This window comes from Centruroides vittatus, unplaced genomic scaffold (genome assembly GCF_030686945.1).
Source record: "Centruroides vittatus isolate TY-2023 unplaced genomic scaffold, ASM3068694v2 contig_3060, whole genome shotgun sequence".
NCBI lineage: Eukaryota > Metazoa > Arthropoda > Arachnida > Scorpiones > Buthidae > Centruroides > Centruroides vittatus.
In genome coordinates this window covers 291,590-316,497 of record NW_027121964.1, presented here as the reverse complement: position 1 = coordinate 316,497, position 24,908 = coordinate 291,590, and the positions used below count along the sequence as shown (strand labels likewise).

Below are 24,908 nucleotides of genomic sequence, written 5' to 3'. Positions count from 1 at the left end.
CTGAAGTTGAAGTACCAACAAACATTTAATTAGAAACATTTTTAACTATCTTTTGGTCATCTTTAGATAAAAGAATACAATAAACAGAATAAAACTTTTTTACATTTAAAATTATAATTCTTCTGAGTGAACAATATATACATTAAGAATCTTGAAATCTAATATATAGAATTGTAGATACAGTATTTATTAATTCTTTAATTTTTAACATCAGTATTTGTGGTAAATGAATTAAACATCCATGTAAGAAATAATAACTTCCTTATTTAGATATTTAATTTATTATATATTCTACATACAGGGTCTATACAGACTACTGGAATAAGATTTTTAGCAAAAAACGTCAGGGAATTCACAAATACTGTGGAATCTCTCTGTTGCTCTCAATCCTTTTTGATCTGAATACTTTTTAAATTCAGTTTGGTATAGGGGAGATCTACAGAAACTGGAGCAACCAAAAAAAAAAAAAGGCAAGATTTCTTGTTTCTATCTCATAAACTATAAATGATGATCTAACAATTCAAATTTTGTTTTATAGAAGGTTTATGTCTGTATTTAAAATGGTGGATAGTGAGGATATGTGGGGAAGGAGTAGTGGTTGCTTATGAACACTGAAAATGGCGATGTTGTGCAGTGTTTGGGCAGTGAAACTTTGGATTGTGAAGAGATAGGATGTTGAAATTGGTATTGATTTGTACAGAATGACAGACTCTACAATATTATTTAGCAATAATAACTGATAAAATAGAATTTGTAAAGCTATAAGCTGATAAGTTGCAAGTTGAAGAAAATTTTCATAATGTCAAAGAAATTGAAAAGGAAACATGAACAAAAATGTAAGAAATGTATATCATTGGAAAGAAAAATTCAAAAGGTATCAGAAAATTCCGAAATGACTAGTGCTGAATGATGCAGATTGTTCAAAGAGTGTAAGAAAACCGATCACATCAAATCTGATGCGAATACTTTGAGGTCACTGCCTCCTGAACTGATAGATATTGACTTGGAATGTGATAACTCCCAAGACTTTATTCATTTACATCTTATCCTTCCACTAATAACACAAAGACAGATTCATGCCTTAAATGATTGCAATTGTGTCATATACACAATTTGCCTGACTTTTTGCTTTCTCAGTGTACATAACAAGCTGAGAAAGTATTGGAATCATGTCAAAATTGACCCTTCAAGTATTTACAAATCTCCGTGTTTTGAGACTTCCTGAATCCAAAAACGTAAACAAAAAATCACAAAAAAATTTTGTGTGTTTGCATCTATTTTACTTAATATCTCAGGATGGGATAAAGATTAAGTAACAAAATTTGGCATGGTGGCTTGTATATGAGGGACATTAGTGCTATTAAATTTTGGTGGTTAAAGGTCGAGGGGATGGGGGGAGATAAAGGAAGTCATGTGTATCTCCAGTAGGGTCAGACTTAATGATGATTTTACTCGTTATTAACATTTAAAATTTTTTATAAGACACATTATTACCCTCAAAATTAGGCTTTTTGCTTTTTTATAGTAATTAAAAATGTAAAAAGTTTTTTATAACAAAGTCTCATAACAGATGGTGCTAAACAAAATTGTATTAAGTTATATTGTAATTAAAATTATAAAAGTTATCTTTTAACTAAGATCTCATAATAGTCTGCAACTTGTCATGCAGGTCAAAAAATCCAGCAACATTTGGTAATCCTTTGCATTCAGTTGATGCCATCGGGGAGGTAAAGAACTGTCAGTCAGTTTAACAATATTGTGTACAGGACATTTTGGATTGTGTGATAGACTTTATGCAATTCATGTATTATTATTCATTATATTTTTTACTGCTAACTACATACAATATGTGGAGATAATATTTCTGCCAATTTTTATAGATTGATAATCTGTGATATGACTTCTCTCTAACTGTAAATTTTTATCTTCAGATGGCTTGTGGAATTTCATAAGTCTACATTTTTCGGAGGTATACCAAAATATTATTTTATCATTTCAGATCAGATTCAGATCAGATCAGTTAAAGTCAGGTTTTCAAAAACACAATCAACAATAACCAGTTTTTTTCATCAAAACTCCACCACTTCCATTATATAAGTTTCAAGGAGGGATTGGAAGAAATGTAATGACCTTGAATGGGTTTGTGCTGGACCAAAAATAGCACATGATAACCAATTTCTCCTTCTTGTGGAATGTGCAATTTATTCTGTTTAAATTATTTTGAATTTTTCGCCTCCTCACTTTAAGAAAATTCGATTTCATGACTCAACACGAGTCTTTCTTATTTAAATAAAATTTACGAATTAATTTAAATAAAAACATGAAATTTTTTATATGATATAGAAATGACTAGAAATGAGATTTAAAAATTTTACACAATCAATTTTATGTGAAGTTTTTTGTTTTTTTTTTAAAGCAAATTAATTGATTTTAATAAAATATTTATATAATTGTGTGTGCAAAATGGGCTTAAATAGAGTTGGCTGAATGTTACATAATGGAAAGGGGAAATGCAGACACCTTAATAGTCCAGGAACAATGTCATAATTGGTCAGGGAATGTCAGGGAATCACAGATGGAATTACCTGTATGGATCCTGTACTTATAAAAAAAATATCAGGGTATTAAGAAAAGAAGTTAATTTGGAAGGAAATTTAATTATAATTAGTATGTTCAGATTTATTTAGTATAGAAGAGGATCTTAAATTTATTAAGTTCATGATTAAGTTATTTTATCATTTCAGATCAGATTCTATTCATAGTACAAAATATGATGGAACCGATCATCATGAAATACTTCGTGGACATGAAACATTATCTCATCCATTTGCAATTGCACTTTTTGATAATTATGTATATTGGACGGACTGGAGAACCAATTCTGTTATCAGAGTGAATATTAATGAAATTCTTTTTAAATTTAATCGTTAATCTTAATCAATTTTTTTCTTTTTTAAAGAACAATTTATGCCATCAAATAAAGTAATTTATTGATGTTTAAAAGGATGTTATTTCATAAGGATTTTTAAAACATTATGAGAATGATTTTGACAAAATTGTGGTAAATAATAGAATACTTTAAGATGCATATAATACCAAACATTGGAATTTTTGACTGAGTGAAAATTAGTAAAGACAATTAGTACATGTTTTTGAAATAGGTGGGAACATGTGGCAAGAGAGTAAAATGAATTCAATGTTAACAATAGTTAGTTTTTTAGGCTGTAGGAGAGAAATTGAAGTAATGTCAATTGATTATCATTAGAAATATATTTTATTGAGAGGTCTGAATTTCTGTAATGAACTACAGAAATTCATTCAAAGAATTTTCATTGTTAGACATTTCTTGAGCCTAAACATTAAAAACATCTAGAACATTTTAAAACTTTTCAAAAATTTTCAAATTCCAAATTTTTTTTACTTTCCTCTTGCATGCACACATCCTCATCTATCTCAGACATTTACTAATTGTTCTTAATATGTTATAAAATCCTTAAGAAATTATGTCCTTTATTAATCATAAGTATTAAGCACAATGCTTAAATTTTTAAAGTTTTGTTTTTACTGCAAAAACTACGATGTTTACCTTCATTTTAGTCAAAATTAATTTTTATAGGAAATAATATTTTAATACTTTTCAAATACATTGGTACCTCTATATTCGTCATTAATTTGTTCCTAAGGATCTAACGAATATAGAAACAATTTTTCTCATAATAAATAACTTATATTCAATTCATTCGTTCCCATCCTAAAAAAAAGATACAAGAATAAAAATTTTGTTGTTTGTAAGTCTTTATAATTATTGTACTAAATAAATACAGTGTAGTGGTAGAAAGGGGAAGAAGAGTAAGGTTATTATTATTTAGAAGACGACAACATCAATTAAAACATTCGGTAATTCCAATTATGATCTCGACATATTAAATGTTTTTGCTAAGTTGAAAACATTAGAGAGATTGCAGTCGAAGTTTTGATCTCTAAAACGTCGAACATTGAGTACCGCCATCTTGTAAGCCTAGAAGTTTGACAGTGGCATTTTGAACGTCGAGCATTATTCCAATGATGTTCCAAATGCCACAGTCAAACTTCTAGGCTTACAAGGTGGCAGTGCTCAACTTTTGACGTTCACATTTTAAGAGATCAAAACTTCATCTGCAACCTCTCTACTTTCTTCATTTTCAGACTTAGCATAAGTTTTTTTTTATCTCTGAAGAAAAGGAAAGCTGTCAGAACAACAACAATGTGCTTTGTTGGAGCCATTGAAAGTTGAGATTTTGAAAATAATCAATGCGAGAAACCAAGAACACACACGATGACTGCACAAAGCAGACTGATTAACTAAGCTAGCTGACATAGTGTTGCCAACTCAAAATTCAAATTTATAGCTGTACATTTTAATAAAAATATTCAAATCATTTTGTTTCCATTAAAATTGTTTGATTTTTTTATAGCTGGATAGCATTATAAAAGTAGTTAGGCCATTATAATTTAGCTAATTTGCATAGCTAGATTGTTCATAAATTCGTTAAATATAGCAAAAAGTTAGCTAAATTGGCAACATTAAGCTAACACAGCTAGCTGATGGGAGCGGCGTGCGACTGTAGCGTCACTGCGGTATCGGGAATAATGACGAATATGGGGGGAGGAAAAAGTCATCAAAATGTGATGAATATCGAGGTGCCACTGTACTTTATAAAAAATTACTTTAATAAAAAAAAAATATCAAAAATTGAAAAATTATTTTTAATTATCATATTTCATTTTGAATAAATTGATTAGTTATATTCTCTGAGTGTTTTTATAAATTTGCCGTTTTTAAGAGTTTGGAACAACTTTCTTTTTAAGCTTTATAAAATAGTTTTTCTAGAAGGTGTTTTGTAATGATGATATACAAAGTTTTTTTATTTTGATAATAATTAAAATTTGATATCAGTAATGCATTTGGTAATAATGATTATTTGAGGAATATCTTGATGATATATTCTTTGTATAAATTTTGTCTCAGGATGTTGATCCTTTTTAGAACATAGATAACTTGTAACAAACAATATTAGAATTACAAAAAATACAGTTTTTATGTAAATTTTATGACAAAATTATGAATTTTAATAAATAGTAAGTATAAAATCAAGAACATATAAAATACTGTTATTTAAATGTATCAAAAGCTTCTATCAGTTTTTAGGGAATGCTAGCAGGAGTTACAAGCAATAAAACATTGAAATATTCCAATATAATTCCATCTGCATAAAATATGTACGTTTATGACATCGAATCAGTAGTAAATGAAATAAAATTTTTGTTTGATTAATAGTTAAGATAAATTACGAGACAACCAATGCCTTATGTTATCGAGCTAGATATCGGCTATAATACTAATAATTTACGAAACAATTTGGTACTAGAGGGAGACGTTAGGTGCCATCTCTTAATAAATTTAATAATTATAATTTTTAATTAAATAGTTTAAATATTTTAGATTACTGGAAGAAAAGGTCCAGGTAGCATAATTGGCAACTGGCCTCTGCACAGTAAGCAGGAGTTGTGGGTTAGAGTCCCACTCTGGGCCAATTCTTTTCTTTCAGTAGTCTAAATTATTTAATTAAAAATTATAATTATTAAATTTGGTACAATCAAAACCGTGTTGTTGTTTATGTTTGGTATACTGGCACAATGAAGTGGCGCTTAATTAACACTGGGCGAGTTTTCCATCTTTATTTAGTCTAACTAAATAAAGATGGAAAACTCGCCCAGTGTTGATTAAGCGCCACTTCATTGTGCCAGTATACCAAACATTATTAAATTTATTAAGAGATGGTGCCTAATGTCTCCCTCTAGTACCAAATTGTTTTATAATTTATTAGTATTATAGCCGATATCTAGCTCGATAGCATACAGTATTGGTTGGCTTGTAGTTTATAATGTATTGGGTTGTTTTAATGTTGTTATTTGTTTAGTTAAAATAAATATTTCAAATTATAAAATTATTTAAACAATAGAAAGATTTATTTTATTAATTGGCTTTTTTTTTTTCAGTTTTATTAGTAATTTTTAGATTAGAATAAATATTGAACTAAAATAAATAAAAGCTCGATAATTTGATTTTATTTTATTTTTAGAATTACTAGCAAAAAACTGAAAATAATTGGATTATTCATTTCAATTTATATATTTTTGAAATTTTCTTATTTCTGCTGTTATAATCCGAAAATAAGCTTGATTTAAAAGAATAAATTTTTAACTGTTTGAAGAACCTGAGCTTTGTCTTCAGAATATAACACAATTAATTTTAAATTTAGTTAAAATGAATATTAGAATATTTTTAATTATTATATTGTGTGTTGAAGATGTAAAAAATTAACAGTCTGATAATTAATAGGCTAATAAATGGAATGGAACTGATGTAAGAATTGTTCAACGAGCTATTACTCAACCTTTTGATATTCAAGTATTTCATCCTTCTAGACAGCCCAGAGGTAAGAAAATTTTATTTATTAAATATTATTTTCTAATATCAAAATACAACACACACAAAAGTTTTGTTTTAAAAGGAAATTTACTAAGAAAATTGCATCCTAAATCTTATTTATTAAGTTATTGTTAAATGTTTAATTTTGATTTTGTTCAAATCTTATTATTTTTTATATTCTCATGAGCAGAGCCTGATTTCGAAAGAAAGTGACCTTGTTCGTGAAATTTAATATATGCCGTTGCCACACTCTCACTACAACTAAATTTTAAAAGTAAAATATCTCTTTCTCTCTCTCTCACTGTTCATCACATTCTCTTTTCCTATAGAGCCTGCAAATGCCTCCCAATAAATGGATGTGCAGTTTGTTTTCTGTGGTTAATCCAGCCCTGTTCATGAGAACTGAAAATGATAATAGAATTTTAAAATTTTTTTTTTTCCTGTTAATGAACATGATATTTTATGTACTTCTTAATATTTATGTGAGAATTTTAATATTTAATTTTATTCAATTTTAGTAAATTTGTTAATAAAATTATTTTTAAGGAAATAAAGTTAACCCATGTGCTATTAATAATGGTGGATGCTCTCATCTCTGTGTTTTAAGTTTTAACAATACTCATCGATGTCATTGCCCTCATGTTACACAATTAGCTAAAGATGGCAAAACTTGTTTAAGTGAGTATTTTTTAATGTTTTAATTATTTATTTATTATAAATTAGATATATGCAAACCCATTGCTTTTGAGATAGCTCTGCTTCAACACACAATTAATATATGCAGGAGCTACTGGACACACACTACTACAAAGAATTAAGGAACACAAATATAACATTAAAAAAAACTTAACATTATGGTCTTAGTGGTTTATGCCTCCCAGCAGGATGTATGGATAAAATGGGATGATGCTAAGATCATTAGGCCATCCACGAGCTTTAACTCCATCAAGTTATTGAAGTTATTAGAAATTTTTAAAGCTAATAGAAACACTTTTGTATCCATCATAGAGATGCTGACATGTTATTGATTACATGGAAATTTATATATTAGCTTTAACTTGTCTCCTGATAATTGTCTACTGTTATTGCCATTTTTATTTTTGTTTCATTTATGTTTGTTTGTATTTATGTTTTTATGTTTTTGATTATAATATGTATTTTTTTATTTTTTATATCTGTTATATTTGAATTGTATGAATGTTCTACTGATTTAGAATGTTCTTCCCATTTAATTTAAATTATTTCTGTTACATTTAATGTTTTTTGAATGTACTTTTTGTTCATTTTTTATTTAAGTTTGATGTTCCAACTGAAGAAGGCCTATGGAAGTGGTTGAAAACATTTTTGGTTAATTAAATATATTGCTGGAATCATACGAGATATACTGCTTTTTTTTCTTCAGGTTTTAACATCTGTTAATGATTGATTCTATTTCTCATTTTATTATTGCAAAATCAAGTTCATTAACTTAATTATCTCATTTCTGACTTCTGCATTTTTAAAATTGAGTTCAGATTCAATAATGTTACTCTTTTTTTGGGCATTAACCAATGAATCCAATTCAAACATTGTTGTTTGTTGCCAGACATTAATTCTATCAAGCAACAACTTTACTATTGTCCTGTATAGTTTTGACTGCTTTTAATCATTGATAAAATTCTGCTATTGAATTTGTTATTGCATTTAGTTTACTAACTTGTTTAAATGAACCAATAAATTAAAGTTTTTCTCAAAATACATATAAAAACTGTTAGACATGTTCTCATATGCATCCTCGTTGAAATAGCATCAAATTTCAGCATTTTAAGACTAAGTTTAGGCCGAGACTCCACTAGCGCAAAAACGGGCATAAAACTCCTTGCCGTAAAAACTTTTAATCACGTGACCTATTTGCGTTTGCACTCAGATTGCAGTGGAGGTCTGGCTAGCAAACTTTTTACAGCGACAGTGCTGTCAAAGTTATGCTTGTACAGTTGTATACGTGATATATCGATATAAAGACAATGATTATATTCTACGAGTTTTTTTTCTGTACTATAATTACAAATGTAGTAAAAATAATATCTTTACTTTCATATACTAACTTTTATTATTGTATTATTAAGATAATATACAACACTTATAAGTTTAGCTTTTTTATTATATACTTCTTGAAATTGAAGGATTTTTCTTTGGCCGTCCATATCACGTGTTTTAGGAATCCATTATTATAATTGGGATACCTCTTGTCATAGATACATGAATACTTTCGGATGTTTTCAATAAATCTTTCCAGATCTATTCTAGAGTAGTCACGAGAGAACATACACAAAAGCTCGTTTTCCACCATTTTCGCACCATGTCACAGTGATCTAGATTTCACTGACTTCTGGTTGGTGGATGTTACCATTATATGGCCGTATTCGCGTCGAAAGTTGAACACTGCTTAACTCGCTTTTACGCTGGTTTTACGACCTGCTCAAGCGTAAAATATCATGGTCACGTGATTAAAGGCTTTTATGGCAAGGGGTTTTACACCTGTTTTTACGCTAGTGGAGTCTCGGCCTTACTTGGTGAATGAACTTTCTTTCTTGAAGTTCTCAACATCCCATGACTTATCATCATTGAAGTTCTCTTTACTGGTCCAGGATTTTGCTCAGTTTCACTTATAAATAATAATACTAGAATCGGATCCAACAAGAAATGATCTGTTGATATTTCCTATATACATTCTCATCATCTATTTCAAACAACAGTTTGTTAAGTACACCTTTACATTAGCTCAGCAAAGAAACACACCAATAGCAATTACTGCAAATAGCACATTAGTACTAAAAATATTAAATATATTTAATATAATATATATATAATATTTATAGCAATGATGTGCAAATAGTTAAGAGTAATAAAATAAAATAAACTTTGTTATATTAAGTACAATAATTTTGAATATTTTATAAAATAATTTATATTTGTATTATGTTACATGTTTCAAGAAATTTCAAGAAGATATGTACCTCATCTTTGACTGCGTGACTTATCAATACCCAACTCGTACCACCTTATATAAGCAGCCTTGTTTAAAAGAATCTAACTAACGTTTTCGATCGTGTTTAACGACCTTCTTCAGGTTAGAACATCGAAAAAATCGAACAAAAGAACGTTCAGCAGTAACGACCGCTCGTTTGGAACGTTTTAAGAAGAACATTTTAAGAATTTAAATAGGATGGCATGCGCCATCTCTACGTCGATGAGTATTAAATAATACAATACAGGAGAATAATGTAAAGATATATAACAAACAGTGAACAATAATAATAAAAATATATGCCTCGTGGGGATATTGAAAATAAAATACTAACAGAATATGGTGCGTGCTGAACATCTCATATACCTAGGGAAGGGTAGGGGCTGTGCGGAGACTGACCTGCGGGTTCATCGTAAGCTTCTGCAAATCCGCCTTACGATGAACCCGCAGGTCAGTCTTTGCACAGCCCCTACCCTTCCCTAGGTATATGAGATGTTCAGCACGCACCATATTCTGTTAGTATTTTATTTTCAATATCCCCACGAGGCATATATTTTTATTATTATTGTTCACTGTTTGTTATATATCTTTACATTATTCTCCTGTATTGTATTATTTAATACTCATCGACGTAGAGATGGCGCATGCCATCCTATTTAAATGTTCTTCTTAAAACGTTCCAAACGAGCGGTCGTTACTGCTGAACGTTCTTTTGTTCGATTTTTTCGATGTTCTATCCTGAAGAAGGTCGTTAAACACGATCGAAAACGTTAGTTAGATTCTTTTAAACAAGGCTGCTTATATAAGGTGGTACGAGTTGGGTATTGATAAGTCACGCAGTCAAAGATGAGCTACAATATGGCATCGCTGGCCAAAAAGTACCGAAAGTTAGTACTGAAGATCTGCAGAAATGACACAAAGCTTGAATTCCTGACAGAATGCAGAAGATACAACGTCTTCCCTATGTCGATCTGGAGAATACGTTTACCGCACGAATGTGCCTCTTTAATCCCTAAACTAAGAACAATATGCCTACGAAAAGCTATCCGCTCTACACGACGCCGAAGATTTTATCTAATCAATACGCTTATTGAACTAGAAAACGAACTGTACGAGCTTGATCCGCACGTCCTAACGGAAGTTAACGGCCGCGTTGTAAGCCTAGCTACGCAAGTGAAAAACAGACTAAAGATGAAGTATGGGAATAAAATGGAATGGATAAGAAAGCACCAAGATACTCACCCTAAAAAGCAGATAAACCATACTATTATATGCTGGGATGATATCACACTTCCTACGTACCTGAAAGAAGCTTGTAAATACAGCCCTAAATACGCACCGAAACCGATACTCACACTAGATAAAATCATGCCGGAAATCGAGCAAGCATTAGAAGGACTCAGCGAGATTAAGAAAGAAACGTTCAGATGGGAAACCGCACTCAAAATCAAGCATGCAAATAGTATAAAAGACAACGACCCCACATGGCAGTATATCAAGAAAAGTAAAGAGTGGCTGAAAGCTAACAACATCGTGCTAACAAGGGCAGACAAATCAAGACTTAGTGGTCATGAATAGGAGCACTTATGATGACCTTATGTTAAAGTATCTACATGATATGCAGTGTATTACAACCCACCCAAGCGCACTAGAGAAGCTGCAAGCAAGGATTAAAAGATTTGCATGCACACCGCTTGCTAAAGAACTGGGTATGACTAATATCGTCGTCCACTCTCCCTCGACACCAAGGCTATTTGGATTTGCTAAAACCCATAAAGAAGATAAGGCATTAAGGCCAGTGGTAGATAAAGGGAGCGCACCCACAATTTTACTAGAAAGATTGGTTAACGGCTTCGTTAATAAATATTTACCCCAGAGTCCGTACAGCATAAAACAACCCATAGACCTCCTACAAAGAATGGCTAGCGTGAATCCGCAAGAAGTTAAATATATGACCGTATTGGACTTCAAGGCTCTATATCCCTCCGTCAAGCTGGAACCATGTTTCTGCCACCTAAGAGACTTCCTCCTAAGCGTGATCAAGTCCCCAGAAAAGAAAAGAAAACATATACTAGAGATGACGCACTTAACCACATTCTCATCCATCTTTAGCTTTAAAGGCGTCACTTACACGCAACAGAAAGGTGTAGCCATGGGTAGCCCCCTGGCAGGTACATTATGCGAGATGGTCTTAAGAACGATGGAGAATGCACTCCTGCCTAAATATGCTTCGCAAATCCTAATTTACGCTAGGTACGTCGATGACGTAGTGGTTTTCTGGAAAGTAAAACCCAACATACTCCAATTCATAACGAACATAAACGAAAACAAATTCGGCCTCGAGATCGAACTCGAACAAGAAAATGATAAATTTATACATTTCCTAGATTTATCTATACAGCTGGATAGCCAAGGAGTTTTCCACACTAAAGTCTACAGAAAGCCCACTTACAACCCGATATTCATCCCATGGAACTCGCACGACCCGCCAGCGTATAAACTCGCAGCATTCAGAGCGCTCGCCGCTCGAGCACACACACACTGCAGTAGCACCCAAGACGAAAATAAGGAGATGAATTACATCATGAAGCTAGCTAAGAAGCACGGGATCAGTCACAAAGCCATCACTAGCCTCACCACGACACACACTAAGAAGAGAAACCTCCTAAACACAGAGGAGTTTACGTTGATGGACTATAGAGCGGCACTGAGCAGCATATATAGACGCATAGGAAATGCTACAAACAAAAGAATAATATACAAAAGGAGTCCCACTATATACCAACTGTTAAGAGCTGATAAAGACCCCCGGACACTAATTCCCTCCCGGGAGTTTACAAAATCCCGATTACGGACGCACGGAGGCAGAATAAATTATTTTACATTGGTGCCACCAGAAGATCACTCAAGGAAAGGCTAGCGGAACATCAGAGAAACATAAGAAACGAACAGCCTTGCACAGCGCTGGCGACTTATGTCCTAGCAGATCCCCAGGAAGTCCAAGCCAAATGGGCCCAAGCAAGACTAATACAAACAGTTCGTAACATAAAGCACCTACGGTATACAGAGGCATGGCATATCTACAAAGCTAGCCAGAAAGGGCAATCCATAAACTTCCGAGAGGCTAGTAAAATATCTACGGCCTGGCGCTCAGGCGACACGTAAACGCCAGAAAGGCGGATTTGCAGAAGCTTACGATGAACCCGCAGGTCAGTCTCCGCACAGCCCCTACCCTTCCCTAGGTATATGAGATGTTCAGCACGCACCATATTCTGTTAGTATTTTATTTTCAATATCCCCACAAGGCATATATTTTTATTATTATTGTTCACTGTTTGTTATATATCTTTACATTATTCTCCTGTATTGTATTATTTAATACTCATCGACGTAGAGATGGCGCATGCCATCCTATTTAAATTCTTAAAATGTTCTTCTTAAAACGTTCCAAACGAGCGGTCGTTACTGCTAAACGTTCTTTTGTTCGATTTTTTCGATGTTCTAACCTGAAGAAGGTCGTTAAACACGATCGAAAACGTTAGTTAGATTCTTTTAAACAAGGCTGCTTATATAAGGTGGTACGAGTTGGGTATTGAAGATATGTACATTTTAATTTAGAAGATCTTTGATGAATTATTTTAATTTGATTTAATTTCATCCAATATTTATAAATTGTTACAGTTTTGCCTAAGTTGAAGTATATTTGGTTTTGAATTTTATTTAGATATTAATAAATTTTTTATTGTTGTAATTTTTATTTTCCGTAATTCAGCCAGAGCTGCACTATTATTTTTAACTTTTAGCACATTTAGCTTATATTGACTTATATTGTATTACATAATTTTATTCTCTTGTTTTAAATTAAAATTATTGTAAAACCATTGAATATTAGTGTTTATAATAAGGCTTATTTAACATAATTTTTATTGTAACTTTTTTATATTTCATAGAATTTTTAATATATCTATTGAATATATTCATTGGTACAGCTGAAATTTTGAGAAATTATCAAACTGTACTTTTAATAATAATTATTTTGAATTACAATAGTCAGCATGCTTAATCGTTAAAACTGAATATATATTTTACTTTCAGAAAATGAGAGAGTTCTTCTATTTTCTCGTCCAAATGAAATTAGAGGAGTTGATCTTGATATGCCCTATTATCATATTATTCCTCCTTTCAGTTTACCTAAGGTTTGTCTTAAGGAATTAAAATTTCATAAAAAATTTTATAAGAATATAAGATTAATTACAAGACAAATGATTTTTTTGTTTTTTGAAAAATAGGTTATTAATGCAACTGAAATAGATTTTGATGCAAGAGAACATCAGATATACTGGGCAGATACACATTTGAATGAAATTAAAAGAGCTGCTTTGACAGGCATAATTATGGATACTATTATTGATATTAGTAAGTAGAAAATAAAATACTAATTTATTGATATTAATTAAAAAAATTATTTTATAAATTCAATGAATATTTCAGTTTTATGATATTTTAAAACAGTAACATAAAAATTGTCTGAATAAAAAAAAAAGCAATCATTTATTTATTATAACGATTTTATAGTGATTTATTAATTTTTAACAGTGTCAAAAATTTGTAATCCCAAAATTAAATATTAATTATTTGGATTATTTTCTAAGCTTAAATTATATATTTATTTTAAAATAACTATAACCAGGGGCAGATTTAGGGGGTGTGCAGGACATAGCTGTATCTCCTTTTGAGGGATTTTTCTCAAGTAAAGCCAGGTACAGTACCTCAGGTAGTAAAAATTTTTGTAAGGCATATGGTTTTTTTTCTAACTCCTCTCTAAAGATTTCTGGATCTACTGTTGTCTGCAAAACATTATAATTAAAAATCAAATCAAAATGATTAACAGAAAATTTTTGATTATTATTGTTTATTAATTTGAGTTTTTGAAGTGGCTAATCTGTTTGAACAGTGGGTGAAAGCCCACTTTACTAGGGCTGTGAACACTATTTTACAGCTAAAGGGAGCATTTAAGCTGATTGGGATAAAGAAGAGTTAATATTTCAATTGCTGCCTTTGGTACTGAGCATACAAATTCTGTCCATTGTTTTGGCTGCTCCTTTGTTTCTGGTGTGTAATGGTGGGCCCAAGTCTTATCTGTGGTAACAAATCTTTGCAGAAAATCAGTTGCATTTTTCTTGAAATGATTCAGACACTCTTAAGAAATTTGAGATGGAATGCATTTTTATTAACAAACACGACACCTATCTTGTGGCTAGTCTTCTTGTATGTAAATTCTTCAATCAAGATATGATTGTTGATTCATCAGAGAGATTTACAGCTTTAGCAATGTAAAATTATTTTAATTTCTGATCTATGAAAACAGTATCATGGACTTAGTTAATGATTTCTGGTGCACTTTCTGGATGTTCACTGTAAAGATCATTTTCCTGGTTTTCACACCATGTTTAAATTCAATAGTCCATTTGGAAACTGTTGAAAATGAAGGAATAGATTCCTGTGAAATATTTTCCTGTTTGTATGAATCTCTCTTGTTGATAAACTTTTTAACAAAATATTTAATAACTACAAAAAAGTTCAATTTTTCCATTTTGTAAAAAACACAAAACGAGTTTTATTTAAACGTATGTCAATAAAAAAGTAGTGGATAGAAGAACTTCAAATTTTACATTTGTTCATATGCCACATGAAACATTTCACTGCTCCAAAACTTTCAGTTGTAAAACTACCATCTACACTTCATTCTGAGAAGTTTTTGAATGACCCTTGCATTATCATTAAATAGAAAATAATTATATTTACTGTATTTTCCGGCATAGAAGACGACTTTTTAACCCAGGAAAATCTTTTCAAAAGTCGGGGGTCGTCTTATATGCCGGGTGTTGTCTTACAGGGCGAGTATATCCCAAACTCTATATTTTAACTGTAAAAGTTGGGAGTCATCTTATATGCCCAGTCATTTTGTATGCTGGAAAATATGGTAATCTTAATTTAAAAAAAATACAAATAAATATCAGTTATTTTATAATGGTTAGTAGTATCATACCAATTATGAAACTTAAAATTTTTCAATCTTTATCATAGAATTTTATGCTCCATTCTGTTTTGATTATCTGTACAATTGGATGACTGAAAACTAAATTAGGATACAGTACTACTTGTTTGACTATACAGGGTGGGCCAGCGAAAACGAAACGGCAGAGTGTTCGTGTTCGTCCAAGCAAAGCGCTCGGACAGGTCGATTTTACTGTCGAGGGGACATCTTATGCAATAAAGTTTTTTTGATTTTGAATATTAACTAAACAAACAATTTTTTCGAAATAAATGTTTGTTTAGTTAATACAAAATAAATGAGTTTTTAAAATTTTTTGTTGTCTGTTGTATTCAGAATCGCAAAAACTTTATTGCAAAAGATGTCCCCTCGAGAGTAAAATTGACCTGTCCGAGCGCTTTGCTTGGACGAACACGAACACTCTGCCGTTTCGTTTTCGCTGGCCCACCCTGTATATATATTTATATACACACACACACACACACATACACACACACACACACACACACACACACACACCATATTCCTATAGAAAACTAATTTTTTCTACAACAACTATTTGATTTTTAATAAACACATATTTAAAGATTAATTTTCTGTTTATCTGTTGCTTTCATAAAATAGTTTTTTTTTCCCATAAAATTTAACACCAGTTTAATAAGGTTAAACGAAATGTAAGATTTATGAAATTCAAATCTTAACAGATACAGATTTATCTATTTTGAAGACATTATTTAGGAAATGATTTTGAATCATTTCAAGCTGAGTCAAAAAATTAAAATAGCAGAATAAGATTAATAATTAATAAAAATCAATACAATGAATATGCAAATGGCTGAAAAATAATAGTAAAAGAATTCAACATTTTATGTATGAATATACATCATTACACTATATGTTTCAAATTTAATATTGATTTAAATAATGTGAAAAATTTTACTTTCAGTTATTGTAAAACCATATGGATTTTCAATTGACTGGGTATCTCGAAATATTTTTGTGACATCTCAGGAAGCAACAAAATCTCATATATATGCCTGCAGTTTAAATGGAGAATATTTAACAGACATCATTAATACCGATATTTATGATATTCGATCTTTAGTTGTTCATCCTTTTCAAGGGTAAGTATAATTATGTATGCTATTAATATTTTTATATTAAAATGTTATTCATTGACTTGTCTTAAAATTCTCTAAAAATAATAATTTGTTTTCCTCTTTTTGCATTTATAATATATGAAGGCAGAAACTGATAATTTTGATTAATAATCTATTTAAGTAACTTATTGTTTATAACTGACATTTTATTAAATTTAGCATAATATAAATACTGTATATTTCCGCGGATAAGACGACCTTCAGATAAGACGAGGTATAAATTTTCGGCAAAGTTTTATAGTTTTAGCATATATCTGTCCAATAAGACTACCCCCAAACTATCAATGGCCTGTGAATTTAGTTTAGATCAGCAATCATCATCTGGATAATAATATTGTATAGCATATACGGAATTATGTCCTATTTGTAATTTTTCGAATGAACAAATTTTATTTTCTGTCTCGCTATTGTTGCAAACGTTTGCACTGATTCGGGCATTCGGGTAATGACCTTGACTATTCACAAAAATGTCGTATGGGTTATTCTATTTTGTGGACATACCCTACTCTCTACTAGTAAATAATTACAGTTTGTCTGTTTTTTTTATAATGGTTTTAATTTATACAAATTTCAATCTAATTTTTTTGTATCTGTCTTATAAGACGACCCCAGATTTTGGGGCCTTTTTTTTATGATTCAACTATCGTATTTCCATGGAAATATACAGTATATAGATCAAGTATAGATAGTTTAAGATTACATAATTATGTTATAAAGAATTTGTTTATATGTTTTATATAATATGTTGTTATTTATATTATATCTGTTTATGTTTTGATGTAACATATAAAGAAAACATATAAAAAGATTATTATTTCTTTTTTGTATAAAATGTGTTTATTAAATTATGGTTGTAAGTAATATTAAAAGAAATGTTTTACAAACTTCAAATAATGTTAGTAATTTTAGTATAAACTTTAAATAAAGTTAACTAATTAAACTTTTACTAAGCTTGAATAATTTAAAGGTGTTGATAAACTTTTTTTCTAAGAATAATTTCTGTTCAAATGCACCAGAAAATTTTGAGACCTGAGAAGTTTACTTATTTATTATTTTTAAGCATATTTTAAGTAAAATGTTTAATGGTTATTTTTATTGTGTTACTTCAAAAAGACTTTTTTTAAAATTCATTTCTTTTTAAAATTCTTTTAAAATTCATATTCATTGGAGTAACTCAAAAAATATGCATCTTACAAAAAAATTCATTAAATCAAAAGTGTTGGACTTCAAGAAGGCCACAAGATGGGGCTATTGGTTTTATCGTAGATGGTGCTATAATCAATGAAAACAGAGTCACCTTCATTTTATTAAATGAAACTCATTTTTTTATTGCATATTATAATTTTACATTGAAAACAAAAACTTTTATCTAAAACAGTTTTTCAAAAGAGACACTTAGAAGTTATGAATGTTATGCAGCTGCACATTGTGCGTTCATGAATCTGTGGATCTGTGAAGTTTACTGAAAAAGGAAGAAAACTCCTAAAAATTTATTACTATTATTATTTGAAGGAATCAAGATCAGCATCTTCTCTTTATCACAAGCTTGATGGTTTTAACCTGTTGTGGTGCTAATATTAGTTTATTAATTGAAGAAAAATAATGATTCCACCAAATACTAATAGCTTCCTAATGTTTTTTTAGCATTTTTCTTTATTTATTTATTGAACTTCACAGATATCCATAGTCAAACATGGGAGTGATATGGTGGTTATGTAAAAGTTCAAATGTTCACAACTTCTGATAAGTGCATCTTTCAAAAAAAATGTTTTAGATAAAAATTTGGGTTTGTAAATATAATTACAGTATAATATACATTAAAAGTGAGAGTTTCCATTTAAGATATCTAAGCTGATCCCATTCTCATCGATTGTAGCACCATTTATGATGAAACCAATAGCCCCATCTTGTAACATTCTTAAAGTTCAGTCCTTTTGGATTAATGAATTTTTTTGTAGGATTCATATTTTCTTGAGAGTACACCTATCCTTCGTTTTACACGGTACTTCTTTTACACGTTTTCGCTTCTACACGGTTTAAAAAATAAATGTAGAAAATAAACTGGCTATGATCAAAAGGAACAATTTTTAACTCTAATCTACATCTATATTCCAATCCACCTTAATTATATGTTATAGTTGATATTTAGGATACTAGGTGACAGTTTTATTTCAATCCGTCAAATAGTAACCGATAAACCGATATAGGGTACTCCCCCATACGCATGAAGTTGCATTCATTGCACATAGTTTTAAACCAGAAAATTTTAATTTTTCATATTGATAAGTAAACGATTACATTATTTTTAATTACATTTTTTACATTACATTACATTACTCAATTACATTACATTTTTATGAATCTTTCAGATTTTATTTTTTGTTCCTTTGTACTTTGTATTTAATTAATAAAAGAATATATATTTTTCTCTGCCTTTCAATATTTTTGTTTGATTTATGTACCTTTAAAAAATTGAAAAAAATTCATAATTAATAAACAACGAAATTATGCGTTTTTTGCATACTTTTCGATTTACACGGTTTTACATTCAAAAAGATACAAATTCGATTTACACGTTTTTCTCAGGAACCTATCTTCCCTGTAAATCGAGGGATAGGTGTATTCCAGTGGATTGATTAAAATGAATTATCCTATATATGTCACACAAGTCTAAACTTTTTAAATCGTTCTTGAACATTTGAAGATTGATTCATGCATATTTTGGAATTAAAGATAGTTTTTATAATTTTCAATTTGAAAATTATCAATTTTAAACTTAATTTAGTGCATTTTAGTAAAATGGTATAACAATTATTTATACATTTATGAAAAGTGCTAGATTAAAATGTAAAATTTTTAAACTTTGACACACATTTGCATTATATCATGGTATTGCAGAATTCTGGGATCTGTAATCACAGGTAATAAATTGTTGGTCTAGGCCAAGGGTTGGTGACCTGTGACTACAGAGCATTGTGTAGCTTTTTTGAGAATGATATTCAGCTTAAGAATGTTCACTCTCCTGCATGTAGATCTCAATTACTAAGGTAGACCAGTAGCCAGTAAAGTATTACATCTTAATGAAATGCTTATTACTAGGTATATATATATATATATACTCTACAGACCAATCACAACAAAATGTGTAGCACACTATTTTCTTTGTCAATAGCTACTCTTTTTTAATTTCGCAGAATCAATTTTTGTGAACTTACTTCTGCATCAAGGGAAATTTCTTTACATTGTTTGTAGTCATTACCAGTGTAAAATCTGTACTTGTGTTTTAAAAGATCATGTCCAGTAGATGTATAGTTAGTGATGTGATTGAAGGAAAGTGAAGAGAAACAAAACATGAAAGTATAGTTTGGAATATGTTCAACTGTAATAAAATTAGTTTTAAATAAGGCAGTAATAAGAGAATTCTATACTGCAATGATTAAATATGCAAAATTGATCACAAAATGAAAATAAATAAAAAGAAATCAGTGATGATGAAAAGATTAAAAAAAACAAAAAAAACATAACATAGCAACACAACTGGTAATGATGATAGATTACAGCAATCTATAATAGTACAAAGATGCTACTACAGATTGCTGTAGGCCAGGGCTTTTTAAACTTTTTTTATTCATGACTGCATTTATGATTGTGATTTTTTCGCGACCCCCCTCTCCGAAAAAAATATATAAAATAAAGATATATAAATATTTTGTGATGATTTATTGATAAGGTAACAATATATATACATATGAAAAAATATAGTTTTAGAATTTGTTTAAAAATATACAAAAATATAAAATTAAAAAATTGCACAAAAAGTTGTAAAATTGTATTTATTATAGTTACAAAAATTATATAACCTATTTTTCATCAAAACTGCATTTCTTGCAATAACATAAATAAAAGAGAATATTGGGCAAAATATGTCGTTGCTGGTATACATTCAAGCTCGGGCATTTTGGCTGTCTTAGTTTGTTTTAATATATTTGAGCACAGCCACTAAATGGTTAAGTATACAAAAATTAAAGGAAAATTGCTTTTTAATGAGATGAATGTGCCTGCTTTTTACTGCATAACAAACTAAATCTTGGTGCAATGTTTGACACAAAGTGCAACTCACGAAACCTATGACACAAAGTGCACCATTTTCAAACTCACAAATTATTTTCAATATTATGCATTAAAATCTCGCGACCCCAAGATTTCGCTATGCGACCCCAAATGGGGCCATGACCCATAGTTTAAGAAGCCCTGCTGTAGGCAGATCTTAGAAGTTTGTTATTACTTCATTTAAATTAAAAAAGAAATATTTACTAAATAACATCTCATGTCAAGTATGTTTTAGTTACTTAACTTTTTTTAAGAAATGATTACTGCTATATATATTATATTTTTACTTTAAAATATAAATTATAAGTATAATTAATAGTTTTTCAATCATTTTTCATTTATCCTTTGGCTGTCAGTATCAGTTTTTTCAAATTTTGAGAAGTTCTTACAAAATAAAATATTGCTTACTTCTGATCTAGGCTATTTTATTTGAACATTTATGTATATTTGTATTATTTTTCCTTCTTCTTATTTTTTATTTATTCATTTTTCAGCTTAATCCTCTGGGCAGATCATGGTTCAAATGACTATACTATAAATATTGCAAATATGGATGGAAGCAATAGAAGAGTATTAACTTCACAAGAAAATAATTCTAATTTAATCTCACCAATGAGTATGTATTATAAAATTTATGATTATTGATGATGAAACGAATAAAACTAAATGTATATTTAAATTAAAACAATGATTAAATTTGTATAAATGTGATAACAGATTTTAATCTATTATAAAAATTCAATTTTGATTTTTTTTTTCATAGGATGCATTATATCGTTAAAATATTTAAATACTTTAATGATATAATGCATATATAAATTTATAATGAATAATGAAGATGTGAGAATTTAAAAGGAGTTTTCTGTGAAGTTTCCCATCTTAGATTAGTTCTGATTATTTGATTATTTTATTAGTCATTTATGAAGTAATGGATTATATATACACTCTCAAAAGTGAAATTGCAGCACCGTGAAGAAATGTGCATAGCTACATGCACATTACAGGACTGGTAGAAGTGACACATATGCAAATGATTAAAAGAACAAAGATTCTTTTCATCATTTTACAGACACCTGTTTATTCAGTAACAAATATGGTCCTTACCAACAGCTATACAAGCCACTATATGGCGAGGCATACTATCAATGAGGTGATTAATGGTTGCCTGAGGTATTCCTTCACAAGGTGCATCCACTGCAGCTTGCATGTTGTCAATGGTATGTGGTGGTGATCCCTAGTGCACTTCATGTTGGATGAGGTCCCACAGGTGTTTGATGGAAGAAAGATCTGACAAGGCTGCTGGCCATGGAAGGATGTGAATTCCATTCTGGCTGAATGAGACTTTACCATGCAATGTGCAGTTGGGCATTGTCTTGCTGGAATACTGTGTCGGGTGTGGCCTGCTCCAGTGGCCAAACCATAGGCCCCCCCCAATTTGCGTGACATAATGGTCTGCTATCAGAGTACCAGAATGTGCTCCAGGGCTGTCCGCTGATTGAACATGATGCCTGGTATAAGTCCAGTGTGATGTTCTGTATAAAGGGCTGGCATGTACTGTTCCCTGGGATATTGCCACACCCATCCAGGGCCATCATTTCGCCAGACAGAAGCAGGATTTATCTGTAAACAATTCCTGATGCCATTCATTACTCCAATTGCGATGACTATGATACCAGCCCTGAGTCAAGCAGTTAATGGCATCTCTGTTCTGTTGCCATACGTGCAACCTGACTTCATGCAACTTGTGAATGGTTTGGGTGGACACTGATGCACTTGTTGATGGTGATAGATGGCTTCATATGTCACATGCTGTGGCAAACAGATTTTGATAGGCCATTTGGTGAATCTGCTGGCTTGTGCACTTTGCCATGTGCTAGTGTGATCCACTTACTCTTCGGCATGTCTGTGTTCATTGTGTCACACATTGTTGGATGGTACTAATGTTGTGGCAACCGTACACATTGATAAACTGAGGCCACATAGCTCGAGGATATGTTCCCATTCCCCAGCCATTAATTAGTGGTATTTGGCTTGTTGTAATCTTCAAGGTATTTTCTATGCTTTTTAGGAAGTTGGCTGCTGCAAACCATTGCAGATAACATTTACGGCCTGAGCCGGTTGCTGGTCTTTATAGCCTGAAACTGGTTACCACATGACCTGATGCATACACAAATTTAATCATTTGCATATCTTTGTCACCTCTACTGGTCTTGCAATTTGCATGTGGCTTTGTGTATTTCTTTGTAGTGTTGCAATTTCAGTCTTGAGAAGTGTATATGTCAAAGAATAGAATACTAATGAGAGAACAACATAGGAACATCTAGAGTTACATATTAATATTAAATGTCTGTAAATGAAATGAATGATTAAAAAAATTTATATATACATTTAAAGTTTGACATTTCACTTTCATTATTTTAAAGACTCAAAAAGTTTTCTTCTTTAACAAGTCTAGGAAAAAATGTAATGCTTGTACTGGAGAAATCCAATGAAGCCAATATGTTATGCAAGCCATGAGCTGAGTTTGGTTCGTAAAATCAAAGTTGTAAATGTCTTCTTTTTCACAACCAGACGATAACATTTTGAGTTGACTTGAGTGATGGCTTGAGTGTTCACTTTCTGACTTCTAAATGAATTATGGAAAGTGTACAGTTAAGCTTAAGTGGACATTTTTTATAATTTCAGAAGCATCAACTTAAGTGTTTTATAATTCATTTACAATTTCCAGTGTGTCTATCACTGTTTTTCCTGACCTTAATAATCTCGACATTTTATTATTTCTTTCTTTTTGTGGAAATTTGATTTTAAATCTTGATGATTTTGTACTCTGAGGGGGGACGGCATGATGTTGGGGTCACCAATTTTGATCAAACTCTGTGAGATTATAGTCCCCAATGACTGACATGTGCCAAGCAGTAAAGTGCAGTACTTAAAATTAAACAAGAAAATTGAGGTTGAAAATTGCAAATCTCAAAACCTTTAGAATTTTTGTCATTTGTAGAGTGGCCATTGGCTTGATGGGGGAATGCCAATTTTATGATTGTGAGGTAATTTTGTAATGAGTGTGATATAATTTTTGTTTTGTAGAGTTTAATTATTTAGTGAAAAATCTGTAGCTAATGATTTTTGTATAAATATAATTTATTTTTAAATTAAAATAATCACATTAAAAATCTTACTTATTTTTTATCATACAGGTTTAGCAATTGATTTTGAATCACAACCTAATAAACTTTATTGGGTTAACTTTGGAACAAAAACAATTCAATATGCTGATTTAGAAACTTTTATAGTCACTACATTGAATATTTCATCAGAATATCTTGACAAACCTTGCGCTCTTACTCTATATCATGACAAATTACTATATGCGACACATGGAGACGAATCAATTCATATGATCAACAAATTAAATGGTAGTGATCATATTATTTTGAGAAACAACACGGATGAAGTTCTTGCTTTAAGGGTCTATGATGCAGCACTTCAAACAGGTAAGAGTTTGCTTGGGTGAAGAGTGTAATTATAAAACTAAATATTAAAAACAAATATTCTTCTCATGTTGTATTTTATTATTTGATTTTGAAAATAATAAAATCTTTGTAAATTTCATAATTTAAATAAAACTGTTTCTTTAATTAAGCAAAGAAAACAAACTGCTTGTTTGAAGTCTAGGAGAAAGTGAAAGATTTGGTTTTTCGGTTTTTTTTCTCCTAGATTTTATGTAAGCAGTTTGTTTTCTTTGATTACCTTTCTGATGTATTTGAGTTATTCTTTTTTAAGAAAAAGTTTTTAAATTGTTGTTTCATTTTTTTATACCATTATTATATACAGTCAAGCTTTCATATAATGAATTGCCTTTGGAAATGTCAATAATCTGTTGTATAGAAAGTTTGTTAAATTGAAAATGTATCATTAGTGAAAAGAAAACACAGTATATTGTATGTTTTATTCTTTATGAAAATATTCAAGAATATTTCCATAAATATTTATATAATTCATAACAAAATAAGGTAACATGTATGCATTTTATATGAAAAAAATCGAATAGAAGGTATAATGTTTTTTAAAAAAATTGATAAAATAATGTTATGATTGAAATAA

At 30.3% G+C, this 24,908-nt stretch overlaps 1 protein-coding gene across 6 annotated transcripts in view; it reads left to right on the top strand.

Annotated features, from left to right (window-relative positions):
* Positions 1-24,908, top strand: part of LRP1 (LDL receptor protein 1) — a 271,088-nt gene that overhangs the window by 108,408 nt on the left and 137,772 nt on the right. For all 6 annotated transcript variants that reach the window (XM_067267543.1, XM_067267545.1, XM_067267547.1 and 3 more), the window contains exons 30-37: positions 2,745-2,892; positions 6,383-6,479; positions 7,019-7,150; positions 13,575-13,675; positions 13,769-13,895; positions 16,481-16,658; positions 21,299-21,420; positions 24,002-24,298. In XM_067267543.1, coding sequence (XP_067123644.1) covers positions 2,745-2,892; positions 6,383-6,479; positions 7,019-7,150; positions 13,575-13,675; positions 13,769-13,895; positions 16,481-16,658; positions 21,299-21,420; positions 24,002-24,298 — 1,202 coding nt within the window. The remainder of the gene's footprint in view (positions 1-2,744; positions 2,893-6,382; positions 6,480-7,018; positions 7,151-13,574; positions 13,676-13,768; positions 13,896-16,480; positions 16,659-21,298; positions 21,421-24,001; positions 24,299-24,908) is intronic.